The 15,154-nt window shown below is 33.9% G+C and overlaps 1 protein-coding gene across 3 annotated transcripts in view; it reads right to left on the bottom strand.

Moving 5' to 3' along the window:
- Positions 1 to 15,154, bottom strand: part of VPS13B (vacuolar protein sorting 13 homolog B) — a 741,629-nt gene that overhangs the window by 346,880 nt on the left and 379,595 nt on the right. For all 3 annotated transcript variants that reach the window (XM_078072177.1, XM_078072178.1, XM_078072179.1), the window contains one exon: positions 10,204 to 10,424. In XM_078072177.1, coding sequence (XP_077928303.1) covers positions 10,204 to 10,424 — 221 coding nt within the window. The remainder of the gene's footprint in view (positions 1 to 10,203; positions 10,425 to 15,154) is intronic.

Here is a 15,154-nt window from a genome sequence, read left to right on the forward strand (position 1 = left end):
AATAGCCCAGGGCAGGAAATGATATAGGGGCAACGAAAAGTTCCATCCAGTTAGGCAGGAAGAACTTGCTTTGCAGGGTATTAGGAGAGAGAGTCAGATAGAAGAGTAACCATAAAGATAGAAGAAGAAAACCATGGATACACAATTTCAATGGAAACCAAGCAGGGATGGAATTTCAACAAATTGGTGTTCATGGTGAACACCAAAGAGCTCTAAGTGAATACAAACTTAAAAAGGCTAGCTCATCTGGCATACACGTCGTCACTAATCATTAGAACTCAGTTTCAAAAAAAAAAGAGTTTTTGCCAAATTTAAAAGCCTTTTCATATAAAGCATAGCCCTTGCCCAGTCTAATTTTGCTTAAAGATAAAAATGAAAATCAGGGGCTCAGAAAAATTAAAAATGAGTGGTACTAGAATACAAATCCAGTTTTGTCTAAATCCAATGCTGTGTTCCTATACAGTGATGTCAAATTCCACTGCCTTTCTGAAAACTGAACATAATTTTATAGCAATAAAAACTATGAATAAACAGGATAAAAAGCATAAATCCATTCTTTCTCTAGTTCCACATACTTACAACCCAAAAATGCAAATATGGTTTTATGTTCCTAGAAATGCCTTTATAAGAAAACAAAATATATCTATTTATTGGCTAAAGGAAAATTGAAATTTATTATATTAAAAATAGGATTCTACAGGGTCTCTTAATTTTAGAATAAATACAATTTTTAAGGTCAAAGAGACTTTAAAGAGAATTGGGTAACTTCGGTAAAACAGTTACGTTAAAGGGAAGGGCTAATGAAAATCACCCTTAGAAACAAAAACTCTGAATATTCAACTGGGTTAAATATTTATACTAAGGCACTTGAATGGCAGTGAGTTCTAGGAACTGACATAGTAGCTTAGTTCACCATAGTTGATACACAGACCTACAATAATGTCTAACATGACAATGAATTTGTTCTGGGCATGCCTTATATGTAGAGCTTGCCCTTTATTTTAAAATATATAAACTACTTGAAGACTTTGTATCTAAGCAATAATGAATCAAATTAATTAATATACCAGTATCAAAACTTCTGATATTACTCTAATGGATAAACCAAAAAATGGTATTTATGAAGGAATTATTTCCTTAATGGAATCAAGAATCTTATGTACTGGCTACAAATCAATACTCTGCAAAGCTTCTGATAACACATGCAAAATTTGGTGGGTATACACAATGTTTTAGGGAACAGGTTCATAGCTTTTATCAGATTCTCAAGGAAGTCCATGGCACAGAAAAGAACAAGAAGCACTGTCATTCACAAAAACAAAAACAAAACAGATGGATTAGTGAGAAACCATTAACAACAACAACAAAAAGGTTATTTTGAGTCATTAATCTTAAAAACAAGTGATAAATTTTAGGATGCATGTGAATGTATTTTAGGGGCTCACGATATTCTTTATAAGGTAGGATACCCAGAAAATAAAAATCGACCTACAGATATATTTCATCAAGAAAGATTAAACATTTTTGGTACAAGATGCCATAAAGGTAATTAACTGTGTTACAAATACAAGGTTTGTATTTATAGAGCCTAAGGGAAGCTCTTCAAATTGCTAAGAAATTTAATAGAAAAATTGGGTAAATAATATAAATTATCAATTCATAAAACAAATCCATTGGCCAATAAACATTCAAAAACTGTTCAACCTTATTAATAATCAGGAAAATACAAATGTATGTAAATAATATGAATTGTCAATTCACAAATGCAATGGCCAATAAACATTTAAAAAGATGCTCGAATATCTGGTTTCATTTCCCTTCAGCCTGAGAGACTTCCTTTAGGATATCTTATAGTGCAGTACTACTGGTGATAGATTCCTTTATGTGAAAATGTCTTTATTTGGTCTTTACTCATAAACATGTATTTTTTTTTAATTTAGAATTTTGTGTTGAGAGGCTATTTTTTTTCTCACAATTTAAAGGTGTTGCTCTTCTGACCTTTACACTCAGAAGAAGTAAACTAACAATCAAATCTTGGTTCTCTTGTACGTAATGTGTTATTTTTCTCATAATACTTTCAAGATTTGCTCTTTATCTGTGGCTTTCAACAGTTGCATTAAGATGCGTGTAGGCATGGCCTTCTTCATGTTGTATGGGCCAAGGGCAGGCCACCCCACAATGGGCCACTCTGACATGAAGATTATATCGAATTAAAAAACAATCAAAAATGGGGCTCCTGGGTGGCTCAGATGGTTAAGTGTCTGCCTTCAGCTCAGGTCATAATTCCAGGGCCCTGGGATGGAGTCCCGCATCGGGCTCCTTGCTCAGCGAGGAGCCTGCTTCTCCCTCCGCCTGGCGCTCCCCCTGCTTGTACTCTCCCTTTCTCTCTCTCTGGCAAATAAGTAAATCTTTAAAAACAAACAAACAAACAAAACAAAACCCAGCAGATTCAGGAAAAGCTCTTTACCTCCCCCAACAACTGCATCAAAGAATTTAGGTGGAGGACCTGCTTCAGGAAGAGAACTATGACCACAAAGAACTACAATATGATATGAAGGAGGTATGGTAGATAGGGAGGAACGTAGCAAGGCCTGTTTGATCAAATTCCTCTATGTCCCATTATTTCTGAGTGGCCCAGCAAACATTAACTTACTAAACATTTATTCTTTTTCATCTTCCTGTAAATTGTATTCCTTTCTTCTCAAGTCCCAGACCCCTGTCCCTGCTCCTTAGTCCAAGATGACATACATATATACCTAATTTTGCCTATCTTTGGAATTTCCATTTCTTGTGGATTCCCCACACATGTTATTTTTGTTATTGTTTCAAGTTTTTATTTTATTTATTTATTTATTAAAGATTTTATTTATTTATTTGACAGAGAGAGACACAGTGAGAGAGGGAACACAAGCAGGGGGAGTGGGAGAGGGAGAAGCAGGCTTCCTGCGGAGCAGGGAGCCTGATGCGGGGCTCGATCCCAGGACCCCAGGATCATGACCTGAGCCAAAGGCAGATGCTTAACAACTGAGCCACCCAGTCGCCTCTCAAATTCTTATTTAAATTCTAGTTAGTTAACATATAGGGTAATACTGGTTTCAGGAACAGATTTTAATGATTCATCACTTACATATAACACCCAGTGCTCATTATAACAAGTGCCTGCCTTTATGTCCATCACCCATTTGGCTCATCCCCCACCCACCTCCCTCCATCAACCCTCAGTTTGTTCTCTATAATTAAAAGTCTCTTATGGTTTGCCTCCCTCTTTTCCCCCCCTCCTGCCCCTATGCTCATCTGTTTTGTTTCTTTAATTCCACATATGAGTGAAATCATATGGTATTTGTCTTTCTCTGACTGACTTAATTCACTTAGCACAATAGACTCTATCTCCATCTGCGTCATTGCAAATGGCAAGATTTCATTCTTTTTGATGGCTGAGTATTATTCCATTGTATGTATGTATGTGTATGCCTATGTTCTCCTCTAGGATTTTGATGGTTTCCTGTCTCACATTTAGGTCTTTCAACCCATGCACATGCTATTAAATTTGATTTTCTGTTAATCTGTCTGATGTCAATTTGATTCTTAATTCACCTAGAAGGACCTTGAAGAGACAGAATATTCTCCCTCCTCGACAGTGTGTTTATCTTACTCATCTTCATTTTCCTCATTTCTGGATTAGGTATGTAGTACTGGACTTGCAGTACTCAGTAAGTATTTTTCTACACATGGGAAAAAAAAAATCAAATCATCTCTTGTAATTTTGACAGTATCCAGAGGGAATCTGGAAGCCTATACTAAAGCAACCACTCACAAGAAAGCAGTTTACTTGGAGTCTCTCTTTTTTTTTTTTAAGTAGGTTCCACGTCCAACACGGAGCCCAACATAGGGGTTGAACTAACAACCATGAGACAAGACCTGAGCCAAAATCAAGGGTTCAACACTCAACCAACTGGGCCACCCAGGTGCCCCTGGAGTCTCATTTTTAATCATTAAAATTTAGGCTAACCTGGCACACAAGGATATAAAATAGTATTAACTCTTTACCAAATCTTTGAGTACACAATGATTCTTCAAAGTGTTTTGTGGCTTCCTAGCCCTTTGGGAACACTGCTAAATTCCACCAGGGATATTTATAACAATCTACAAAGAGGGTCTCACATTTTATATCAGAGTCAATCTAAACTAACAAAATGGCATTCATATAGCATTTCAGAGTTCATAAGGTGTTTTCACAACATTTCATAAATATCTCACATAAACTTCCCGACAATCCTGTGATCAACTTTGGTTATAGAAGCTGGTAATAATCAAACAGAAGTTGGTTTATAATGACTTATAAAGAAGACAAAATTGCAATTAAATGAATAGATAAAAATTATTACATTTTGGGTAAAGGGATTCTTGAGGCATGAGGTTCATTCAGCCTCGGTTTATTTCTCAAAAATAAAAGGTCTTGGTATTTGGGGAGCAGCAGCAAGGAGGCTCTGGGAGCGAGGTGATGGAGGTAACGACAAAAGAAGGAAGGAGACATGAGAAGGAAACACCAGACCAAAACTAAGCTCTATCTAGGTGATGACTTTGTTTAGAACCAGTTTATAAAAACAACAACAAAACCTGAGCTCGATTCCAAACGAAGTGGATGTCCAATAAAGATATTAGAGAGCTCTAGGCTTGAGCCACATTACATTTAATAAGATTCCACAGAAATCATGATACTACTGAGCATCTCAAAGTAAAAGAAAATTTTTTAAAAAGATGTGCTACGGTGAGCGCTGTGAATTGTGTAAAACTGTTGAATCACAGACCTGTACCTCTGAAACAAATAATACATTATATGTTAAAAAAAAGAAGATAGTAGGAAGGGTAAAATGAAGGGGGGGAAATCGGAGGGGGAGACGAACCATGAGAGACTATGGACTCTGAGAAACAAACTGAGGATTCTAGAGGGGAGGGTGGTGGGGGGATGGGTTAGCCTGGTGATGGGTATTAAAGAGGGCACGTATTGAATGGAGCACTGGGTGTTATACGCAAACAATGAATCATGGAACGCTACATCAAAAACTAATAATGTAATGTATGGTGATTAACATAATAAAATTAAAGAAAATAAAAAAGATTAATAGTGGCTTCCCAGGTTAAACAATAATGGTAATAAAATTTATTCTCTAGGACAGCTATGGATATCCAGAACATGTAGAGTAGGACAATCCTCTCAAGGCTAAAATGACATTCATAAGTTCCTAAAATAGAAGGTCTCTGGTGGACGACTCCAGGTAGCAGTTAGCTATCATATAAGGATTAACTTACTACTAAATATAAACTATGAATATAAAAAATTTTTCTATTTTCTCCAGAAGTTTCTTCACTTGGCATAGTGATTAATATTCTTCCACGATGTTGCATTTTATCAATAATCGCCTGAGTAGTATTATATTGTATGGATAGGCCATAATGTGTTTAATTATTCATCTATTGATGAACATTTGGGTTGTGTTCAGTTTTAGCCTATACAATAAAGCTGCCAAATACATCTGTGTAGAAGTCTCTGCATGGACATATATTTTTGTTTCTCTGAGGAAAAAGGGAGGAATGACTAGGTCATATGCTAAGTGCACGTTATTCTTTTTTCAGGAATTTCCAAGTTGTTTCCAAAGTTGTGTAATTTTCACATTCCCAGCTACAGAATACAAAGAGTTCTAGATGGTTCACAATGCTCATTGTTTTTATTTTAGCCAATCTAATCAGTGTATAGTGGACTGTCTTCATGTTTTATTTTGTTTTTCCCTGATGAATAATGATGATGAGCACCTTTTCATGTGCTTACTGACCAGTAACATCCTCATTGGTAAATGTTTGTTCAAATCTTAGCCCTGGTCTTTGTCTTCATTTTATTTTTTTAACTGTTCTTTGTCGTCATGTTATCAAGTAGAAAGCATTCTTTAAATATTCTAGATAACAGACTCTTGATTTCAGCTCAGGTCTTGATCTTGGGTTTGTGGGATCGAGCCCTGCAACAGGATCCCTGCACAGCGGGGAGTAGGCTTGAGATTCTTTCCCTCTCCCTCTGCCTCTCCTGCCCCACACACGTGCTCTAATAAATTAAAACTGTATTAAATAAATCTTTCTCCTAGTGTATGGTTTTCTGCTATCTTACTATGTCTTTCAAAGAGAAAATGTTTTTAAACTTGATTATACCCAATATCAAGATCAATTTGGGGAGAGCTGCCATTTGAACAATATTGACTCATCCAATCTATGAACAGGTATATCTCTCCAGTTAGGTTCTTTAAATTCTCCCAGCAATGATTTCTGGTTTTCAAGGTACAGGTCTTGGACATCTTTAGTTAGATACATTTGTTTATGTTTCTGGGGACCAATATAAATGGAATGGGTTCGTTCCATTTTCCAATTGTTTCCTGCTACTATATGAAAATACAATTGATTTTTATTCATTACTCTTGTCTCCTGCAACCTTGATAATTTTATTAACTCCAGTAATAGGTTGTTAATTCCTCTAGGATTTTCTATAAAACATTTTATCATAAACAAATAGATCTTTACTTCTTTCCTTATCTTTATGCCTTTTAATTTCCTTTGTTTGGTTTATTGGAATGGCTAGGACATCCAGTATGATACAGAGCAAGTAGTAAAAGCAGGCATTCTGGGCTTTTTTCATATTTCAGTGGAAAACAATTCAGTATGATATTAAGTATGATATTTCATTTCCTACATATATCCTTTATCAGTTTTGAAAAATTCTCTAATATTTGTAATTTGCTAAGAGTTTTTATCATGAATGGGTGGTTAAATTTTATCAGATGTTTTACCTGCATCTATGGAAATTATCATTGGATTTTTCTCACTTCTTTTACTGATATGGTGAATTCTACCAAATGATTTTTGAATATTAAACCAAACTTGAATTTCTAAGATGAATCCCACTTTATCACCATTTATTAACTGTTTTATGTACTGCTATATTGATTTGCTAATATTTGATTAAGAATTTTTACATCTATTTTCATGAGGGATATTGATTTCTAATTCCTTCTTTTATAAAGACTTTTTCAGAATTTGGTAATAGGATACTGGCTTCATAAAACAATCTGGGAAGAAATCCTTCATTCTCTATCTCTGGAAAAAAATTTGTGAAAATTTCCTATATTTTTCCCTTGAATATTTGATAAAATTCACCCACTGGGGCCTGAACTTTTTTTAAAACTTATTTTGATAGCATATTTAATTTCTTTTATAGATATAAAAGGATATTCAGATCTTCTACTTTGTATCATTTTTTGTAAAGTTATTTTACAGTAAAAATTTCTATTTCATCTAAATTGTTACACTTGCTGGCATAAAGTTGTTCATATTCTATTATTCTTTTAAAGTCTATAGGATCTGTGTGATAATGCTCCTCCTTCATTCCCAATATTGGTAATTTGTATTTTATCTTTCTCTCTTTCTTTATTGTACTAGTCATCTCTGCTCTTTTATTGTTTTTGGCCTTTTACTTCTTTTGGGTTTATCTTGTTCTTCGTTTTCTATTTCTTCCTTTCTAATGTAAATATTTAAAATTATGTTTTTCCTCTTAAGACTACTTTACTATATCCACTTTATTATCATTCAACCAAAACATTTTCTTATGTCCAAGTGATTTTGTCTTTGATTCATAGATTATTTAGAAGGATGTTTACTGTCTAGATAGTTTTTTTATAGTTTATTACTTATTTCTAATACATTTTGACTATGATTAGATAATATACTTTATTTTAATCTCGTAAACAAAATGAGACAATGTACACCTGAAAAAAATGTGTAGTCCATGGTTTTTAGATATGGTGTTCTATGAATGTCAAATGGATCAAGGTGAGTTTGTCGTATTTTTCATTCTTCTAGGTCTCCAATTATTTATTTTTATCTGGTTGCTTTATCAACCGCTGAGAAAGGTGTTATAAAACTTCCCTATTATGTCTGTGGTATTTATTTTTCATCTAGTTGCTTTATAATTGCTGAGATTGTAAAAAAGTTCCCACTATGCAGCATGGAATAGAATCATCTGTTTTTCTCCTTTAATTCTACCCATTTTTGTTTCATGTCATTATTTATCTCTGCTAATACCCTTTTCCCTTTTGTTTATTTGATATTAAAATAAGCAAGTCCAGCTGTCCTATGCTGTTTGTATGGTATACTGTTCCTATGCATTTATTTATATTATATCTATTTCTTTATGTTTCAAATGCTTCTCTTTTAAGCAATATATAGTAGAGTCTTGCTCTATAAATCTTTGCCTTTTTTAAAATTTTTTTTTTAAAGATTTTATTTATTTATTTGAGAGAGAGAGAATGAAAGAGAGCACATGAGAGGGGGGAGGGTCAGAGGGAGAAGCAGACTCCCTGCCGAGCAGGGAGCCCGATGCGGGACTCGATCCTGGGACTCCAGGATCATGACCTGAGCCGAAGGCAGTCGCTTAACCACTGAGCCACCCAGGTGCCCTAAATCTTTGCCTTTTAATAGGAATAGCTGGACCAGAGGTCAGCAAACTTTCCCTTAAAGGGTCAGATAGTAAACATTCTAGGCTTTGTGAGCCATACTGTTTAAGCAACCTCAGACAAAATGTAAAAACTGGGTTTTTGGCCTGCAGGCTTTTGTTTGCTAACTCATGGTCTAAAGACTCTTGGTTAACATCATTAACATTTAACATTGTTGGTGAGAATAGCTCAGCTCTACCATTTTATTTATTTATTTATTTTTGTTACAAGTTTTTATTTAAATACTAGTTAGTTAACATACAGGGTAATATTGGTTTAGGGAGAATTTAGTGATTCATCACTTACATAGAACACCCAGTGCTCCTCACAACTAGTACCCTCCTTAATACCCATCACCCATTTAGCCCATCCCCCGCCCACCTCGCTCCATTAATCTTCTTTGTTCTCTACAGTTAAGAGTCTCTTATGGTTTGCCTCCCTCTCTTTTTTTTCCCCCTTCCCCTATGTTCACCTGTTTTGTTTCTTAAATTCCACATATAAGTGAAATCATATGGTATGTCTTTCTCTGACTTATTTCGCTTAGCATAAGAGACTCTAGCTCCATCCACATCATTGCAAATGGCAAGACTTCATTTTTGTTTCTACCCTGTTTTTAAACTGTTACCATTTCTTGACTTCTTTAGATCATTTGAATATTTTTTGGTATTCCATTTTAATACATTTGTTGGCTTTTTAGCCATATCTCTTTGTATTTTTGCATTTTATTTTTAGTAGTTATTTTAGAAGAATAATATATGTTGAAAAACTTTCATAGTCTAGTTAAGAGTTTACACTGTACCACTTCACACAATATTCAGAAATCTGGCAGCCATTAGGTCCCTTTAATCCTCCATTAACCAGATAGGGAGAAGAGAAGAAAGGAGGATGGTATCAGTAAGGAGGCTCTACGAAATATGAAATAATATTTGAACCCACTTTAAAAAAACACACTCTAAAAACTGGCTTAATTACTGGCTTATAACCACTAATGCTGAGATAAACATAGATTTATCAATATTGACCTGTTGGATACAATGCCTACCTAAAAAGAATTGTTTTAAAATATAATTTCAAATAGTATTCAACACTGACAATCTATGTAGAAAGTATACCACAGTCTGCTTAAGGTTAAAGAAACAAGTTAACTACATGCAATTAATAATTTATATAAATCCAGGAAACTGAAATTCATATTAAATTGTAACAATACAGAATTCAACATATTTGGCTTATACCGACTGAAATGTTATGGGATTAGCAAAATATATTTCTTAAGTAGTAAACAGTGCTTTTTTTTTTTAATATTACGTGTAGAGCAAAAGAAGTTCTGAGTGAGAATCTGGCTGAAAATTATATTTGATCCATTCAAAGACTCTTCCAGTGTGATAATAAAGTAGTCCTTCAGTGTTTAAACACTTTACATCTGCAACTGATTTCATTCTTTCAGCCAAAGGATGCATTTATGCTGCCACCATTACATTTTCAGAAGAGTTTAAGTTACAAAACTTGAGAGAGCTTCAAAGCAATACTTAATCTAACCATTCTGATCTTGATGGCTCTGTTAAAAATAATTTAGGACACTAAACAGAAGAGAAACCCTTTACAAAATTGATAACAATTGTTCTTAAATCACATTATTTTAAATTTCCTTTCATAAATCAACTATACTAACCTGAGGGTTCGAGCATTTTATCTGAAGTGACTCTAGGTCAACATGGAGACAGACAACAAATGAATGCCTTGTATCAGGTCCTGTAGCAAGTAGTTTTTGAGATGTAACAGCTAGAGTAGAGGTACAACCCATAGGTTCCACTAGGCAAAGTGTCACTTGTTTTCCGAAAAGGGTATACATGCTGAAATGATGCAAGTTGATAGTCCAAGGAAAAGCATTACCTGGTAACAAGGACAAAGGGGGTGGAGAAGCACACGTATAAAAATATAGTTGTCACTTGACAATAAGGTGTCTATCATCTATTTTTGAAATAGAAAACATTTAATACAGCATCAAAAAAGTGACTATACCAGAGACCAATGTGCTAAACAATTTATATGCTGTTTAAAAGTAATTCTGACAAATGTTTATATTTGTATTTATTATAATATACTACATATCAATAATCCTATACATCATAAAACACACAGAAATAACATACTACTACATCAATAATTATATACATTATAAAACATACAGAAATAGAACGTAAGGAAATGAGAGAGAGAAATAGAAGTTCTAACTTCCTCTTCCTTCACCCTAGTGGGCTGCGTTGTGCAACTGCTGGGGATGTATTCATTATACCTTGAAGATCACAGATCTAGCTGAGGAATAAGAGATGAAAAGAATAAATAATCTATTATCGTTTACTGGACTACCTGCATCAAAATCACGTGGGTGCTTATATAAACCACAGATTCTTGGCTTCTAACTCAGACCTTCTTAATCAGAATCTCTGGGGTAAGACCCAAGATGCATTTTGGTATCTTCCGCTGGTGATTCTTATGTATAATACGTTATTTTTAAATAAAATATACTTGATAAAAAATAAGCACTCATAAATATCAGGAGTAAAAACAAAATTCCTTTCCTTCTTTTATACTTTCTTTTATTTATGTGTCAGAGATTAATTCATTAATATAAATTATGAGATAAAACTATTTTTTAATGCAGCTATAGATAAAGTACTTTGTGAAATGATTTTTTCAAATATACTCAGTACTGGAATATTTATTAACATTTATTCTTGAGCTGCCAACTAATGCAAAATAGGTTCCTATGATTTGCAGTTTTGACTTTGCAATTCTACTAGCACTTGTAAGAATAGATATTATAGACATCTTTATGAGGAGCTAAATAATTTTTAAGCAAATTGAAAATACTTATTTTCTAAATAAAGAGGTACTAGTACCTCACTGCAAATAAATTAGAAAATATGATATATAAAGAATAATCAAAACCAGTCCTAAACAAACTAGAAAATATTATATAAGAAAAAACTTGTCAAAATGGGAAGTACTGATAATCACTGAAGATAAATTAGAAAATATAAAAAGAAAAATCAAAACTAGTCAAAACCCTGCCACTCCCAGTAATAACTATTAACATAACTAATATTTCCTTCAAGTCTTTTTTTTCCCTACATTGTGCTGGATATGCCTACACAGTTAGAAGCAGGGTCACAATGTAAATACCAAGTGAATTACAAACTGGATCATACTGTATGTTTATACATACACACACATTATATATGGAATATAAGTAATAATTTGAACTATGGTTATATTAAGTAGATGCTACAAGGTAGGTTCTTGTAAGTATGAATACTCAAAATGTCTTGACCAAATATAGTTCATAAGATTAAAATTAGAATCTTTGAAATTGAGACCTGGATACTAGAATGAATCTAGCTACATAGTAGGCCACAATAACTTGACTAGAAACAATGAAAACTGCATAATAGTATGTGGTCAAGCACTGTGGCACTCTGCCTGTCTTAAGATTTAAAATATTTGCCCCCAAGAAAGAATGACAAACATTAAATCATCTGTAACTAATTCTAAAATTTTTTTAAAACCTACTCAAAGGTCCATGCTATTTTACAAAATAAACTCTTTGCCAAATGCCTTAAAATATTCTGGAATGATTTCAGGTTACATATTTTAAAACTGGTAGTGAGCTATATATAGTTTTTCAAATTTTATGTTATCCAAGAAATGCTAAATTGTGGGTAAGTTGAATGAAGAGCACCAAATTTAACTTTGTTAAATTAAAAATAAAATCCCAAATGACATTAGTACTATCTCAGGTGTGTCTCTGCTTCTCCTTTGGAATGAGACCAATAAATTGAAATCCGTTTTATCATATTCTAAGTCTTAAAGAGAACCTTTTAAAACAATACTTTACACCCATTTATTTAGTCTGCAGATTGTCTTTTAAGAAAAAGCACACTCTACAATGTAATGACAAAAATTCCCACAATTAATCATTGTGAAATAAATTATCAAACACAGCAAATCATTAGCTGCACAAGTATTCCTTTCACATACATGTACACACAAAATAAAAACACCTTACCTAATTATAACACTGGGAATATAATACTCTAGAGGCTCCCTAAAAGATGTTCAGACGTCCGTGGCAGGCCAGAACCACGAACTATTCTGAGACTTTCAAGACCAGTATTTTATACTTTAATTGTAAAGTTCTAATGCTGTAACATGTTTTATTTTAGATAAACTATTGTTGGCAGAATTCAGAAATTTTCAAAGTATCTAAAGAACAAGAAAAATGAAAAACAAAGAAAACTTATAATTCCGTTTCTGTGTGAATTTGTGAAAACTCTATTATTGACAGAGAAAAAGATACCCAATAAAGTAATTATCATGAAAATGACAAACACACACTGTTTTAATTCAGATTAAATAATTTGGAAGAGCATGAATATGACTGAGCTGTGGGGAAAAATAAATATATAAAGAAAACTCAGTAAGACCATGTGCTACATGGATCAAAAATGAGGAAGAGAGCACTGGAGTTTATTAGATAATATTAATTTACAACCGAGAAAAATTTTAGAAAGTATACACGGTGGATTTCCTTACATTGTATGACATGTTGCTGACTTTGCATGATACCAGAAGCAGAATATAAAAAACTGCTTTAGATAACAAAGAAAATTATATATGTATTATACACACAAACACTCAAAAATTTTATTATCAATGTTGGGGTCAGTGAACAATGACTAATTACTAGACCCTCATCATACAAATTTAATTTATGATCTTGAATCTTGGTGGATAATGATTAATATTTTGGAAAGGGAATCAGTTTTTCCCTTTCTAAAGATACTCTACTAGACTTACAGGAAAAAGTATATACACTTGGGGCCAAAGTGAATCACTTTACAAACTTCAATGTGGCAAATAAGAAAGTAGGTCAATATTGGAGATACTCTCATTTTTCTTTGCTTTCTTAACCTTAGTCATTGTCTTCAGAAACAAAAAAGTATCTTCTAATTTTTTCCATCATGTTCCACAATCCAGTATGACTCAGGCAGTTTTTTATTTCAAATATGAACTGGTATAACAGAAATATTTTACTATCTACTGTGAGGTTAATACTTTGGAGACAGATATATTATATTCTGCAAATATAAATGAGCCAAAACCGCGAACACTGTTTTCCCAAACTACTTAGCACTTAATTGATTTAAGACAGTTAAGGTAAAGGGTTCTTTAATTCTATGTGATGTTAATTTAAGTAATGGGTACTTTCAAGGAATGAGGCATTAAAAATAATATGAATATAACCAATTTTCCTGGCAGAGAGCAGCCAAAATGCCTAGAAGAGAGGTAAATGAAAATGAGTAACCTATAGATTTATTTGCTCTGCAACCAAAATTCTCCATTTTGGAACAATATTAAAAACACAAATAATTGGCAATTAAAAATGGGCAGAGGATGCAGCAACTTCTTCCCAGAAACATCGCCAAAGGCAAGGGAAGCAAGGGCAAAAATGAACTATTGGGACTTCATCAAGATAAAAAGCTTTTGCACAGCAAAGGAAACAGTCAACAAAACCAAAAGACAACCGACAGAATGGGAGAAGATATTTGCAAATGACATATCAGATAAAGGGCTAGTATCCAAAATCTATAAAAAACTTATCAAACTCAACACCCAAAGAACAAATGATCCAAACAAGAAATGGGCAGAAGACATGAACAGACATTTTTCCAAAGAAGACATCCAAATGGCCAACAGACACATGAAAAAGTGCTCAACATCGCTCGGCATCAGGGAAATCCAAATCAAAACCTCAATGAGATACCACCTCACACCAGTCAGAATGGCTAAAATTAACAAGTTAGGAAACGACAGAAGTTGGCAAGGATGAGGAGAAGGGGAACCCTCCTACACTGTTGGTGGGAATGTAAGCTGGTGCAGCCACTCTGGAAAACAGTATGGAGGTTCCTCAAAAAGTTGAAAATAGAGCTACCGTACGACCCAGCAATTGCACTACCGGGTATTTACCCCAAAGATACAAATGTAGTGATCCAAAGGAGTATGTGCAACCCAATATATATATCAGCAATGTCCACAACAGCCAAACTATGGAAAGAACCAAGATGTCCATCGATAGATGAATGGATAAAGAAGATGTGGTATATATATATACAATGGAATATTATGCAGCCACCAAAAAAAAAAAGAAATCCTGCCATTTGCAATGATGTGGTTGGAACTGGAGGGTATTATGCTAAGCGAAATAAGTCAATCAGAGAAAGACATGTATCATATGATCTCACTGATATGAGGAATTCTTAATCTCAGGAAACAAATTGAGGGTTGCTGGAGTGAAGGGGGGTGGGTGGGATGGGGTGGCTGGGTGACAGACATTGGGGAGGGTATGTGCTATGGTGAGTGCTGTGAATTGTGTAAGACTGTTGAATCACAGACCTGTACCTCTGAAACAAATAATACATTATATGTTAAAAAAAAAAAAAAAAAAAAAAAGAAGAAGATAGTAGGAAGGGAAAAATGAAGGGGGGAAAACGGAAGGGGAGATGAACCATGAGAGATGATGGACTCTGAGAAACAAACTGAGGGTTCTAGAGGGGAGGGGG

This window comes from Halichoerus grypus, chromosome 5 (assembly GCF_964656455.1).
Source record: "Halichoerus grypus chromosome 5, mHalGry1.hap1.1, whole genome shotgun sequence".
Lineage (NCBI taxonomy): Eukaryota > Metazoa > Chordata > Mammalia > Carnivora > Phocidae > Halichoerus > Halichoerus grypus.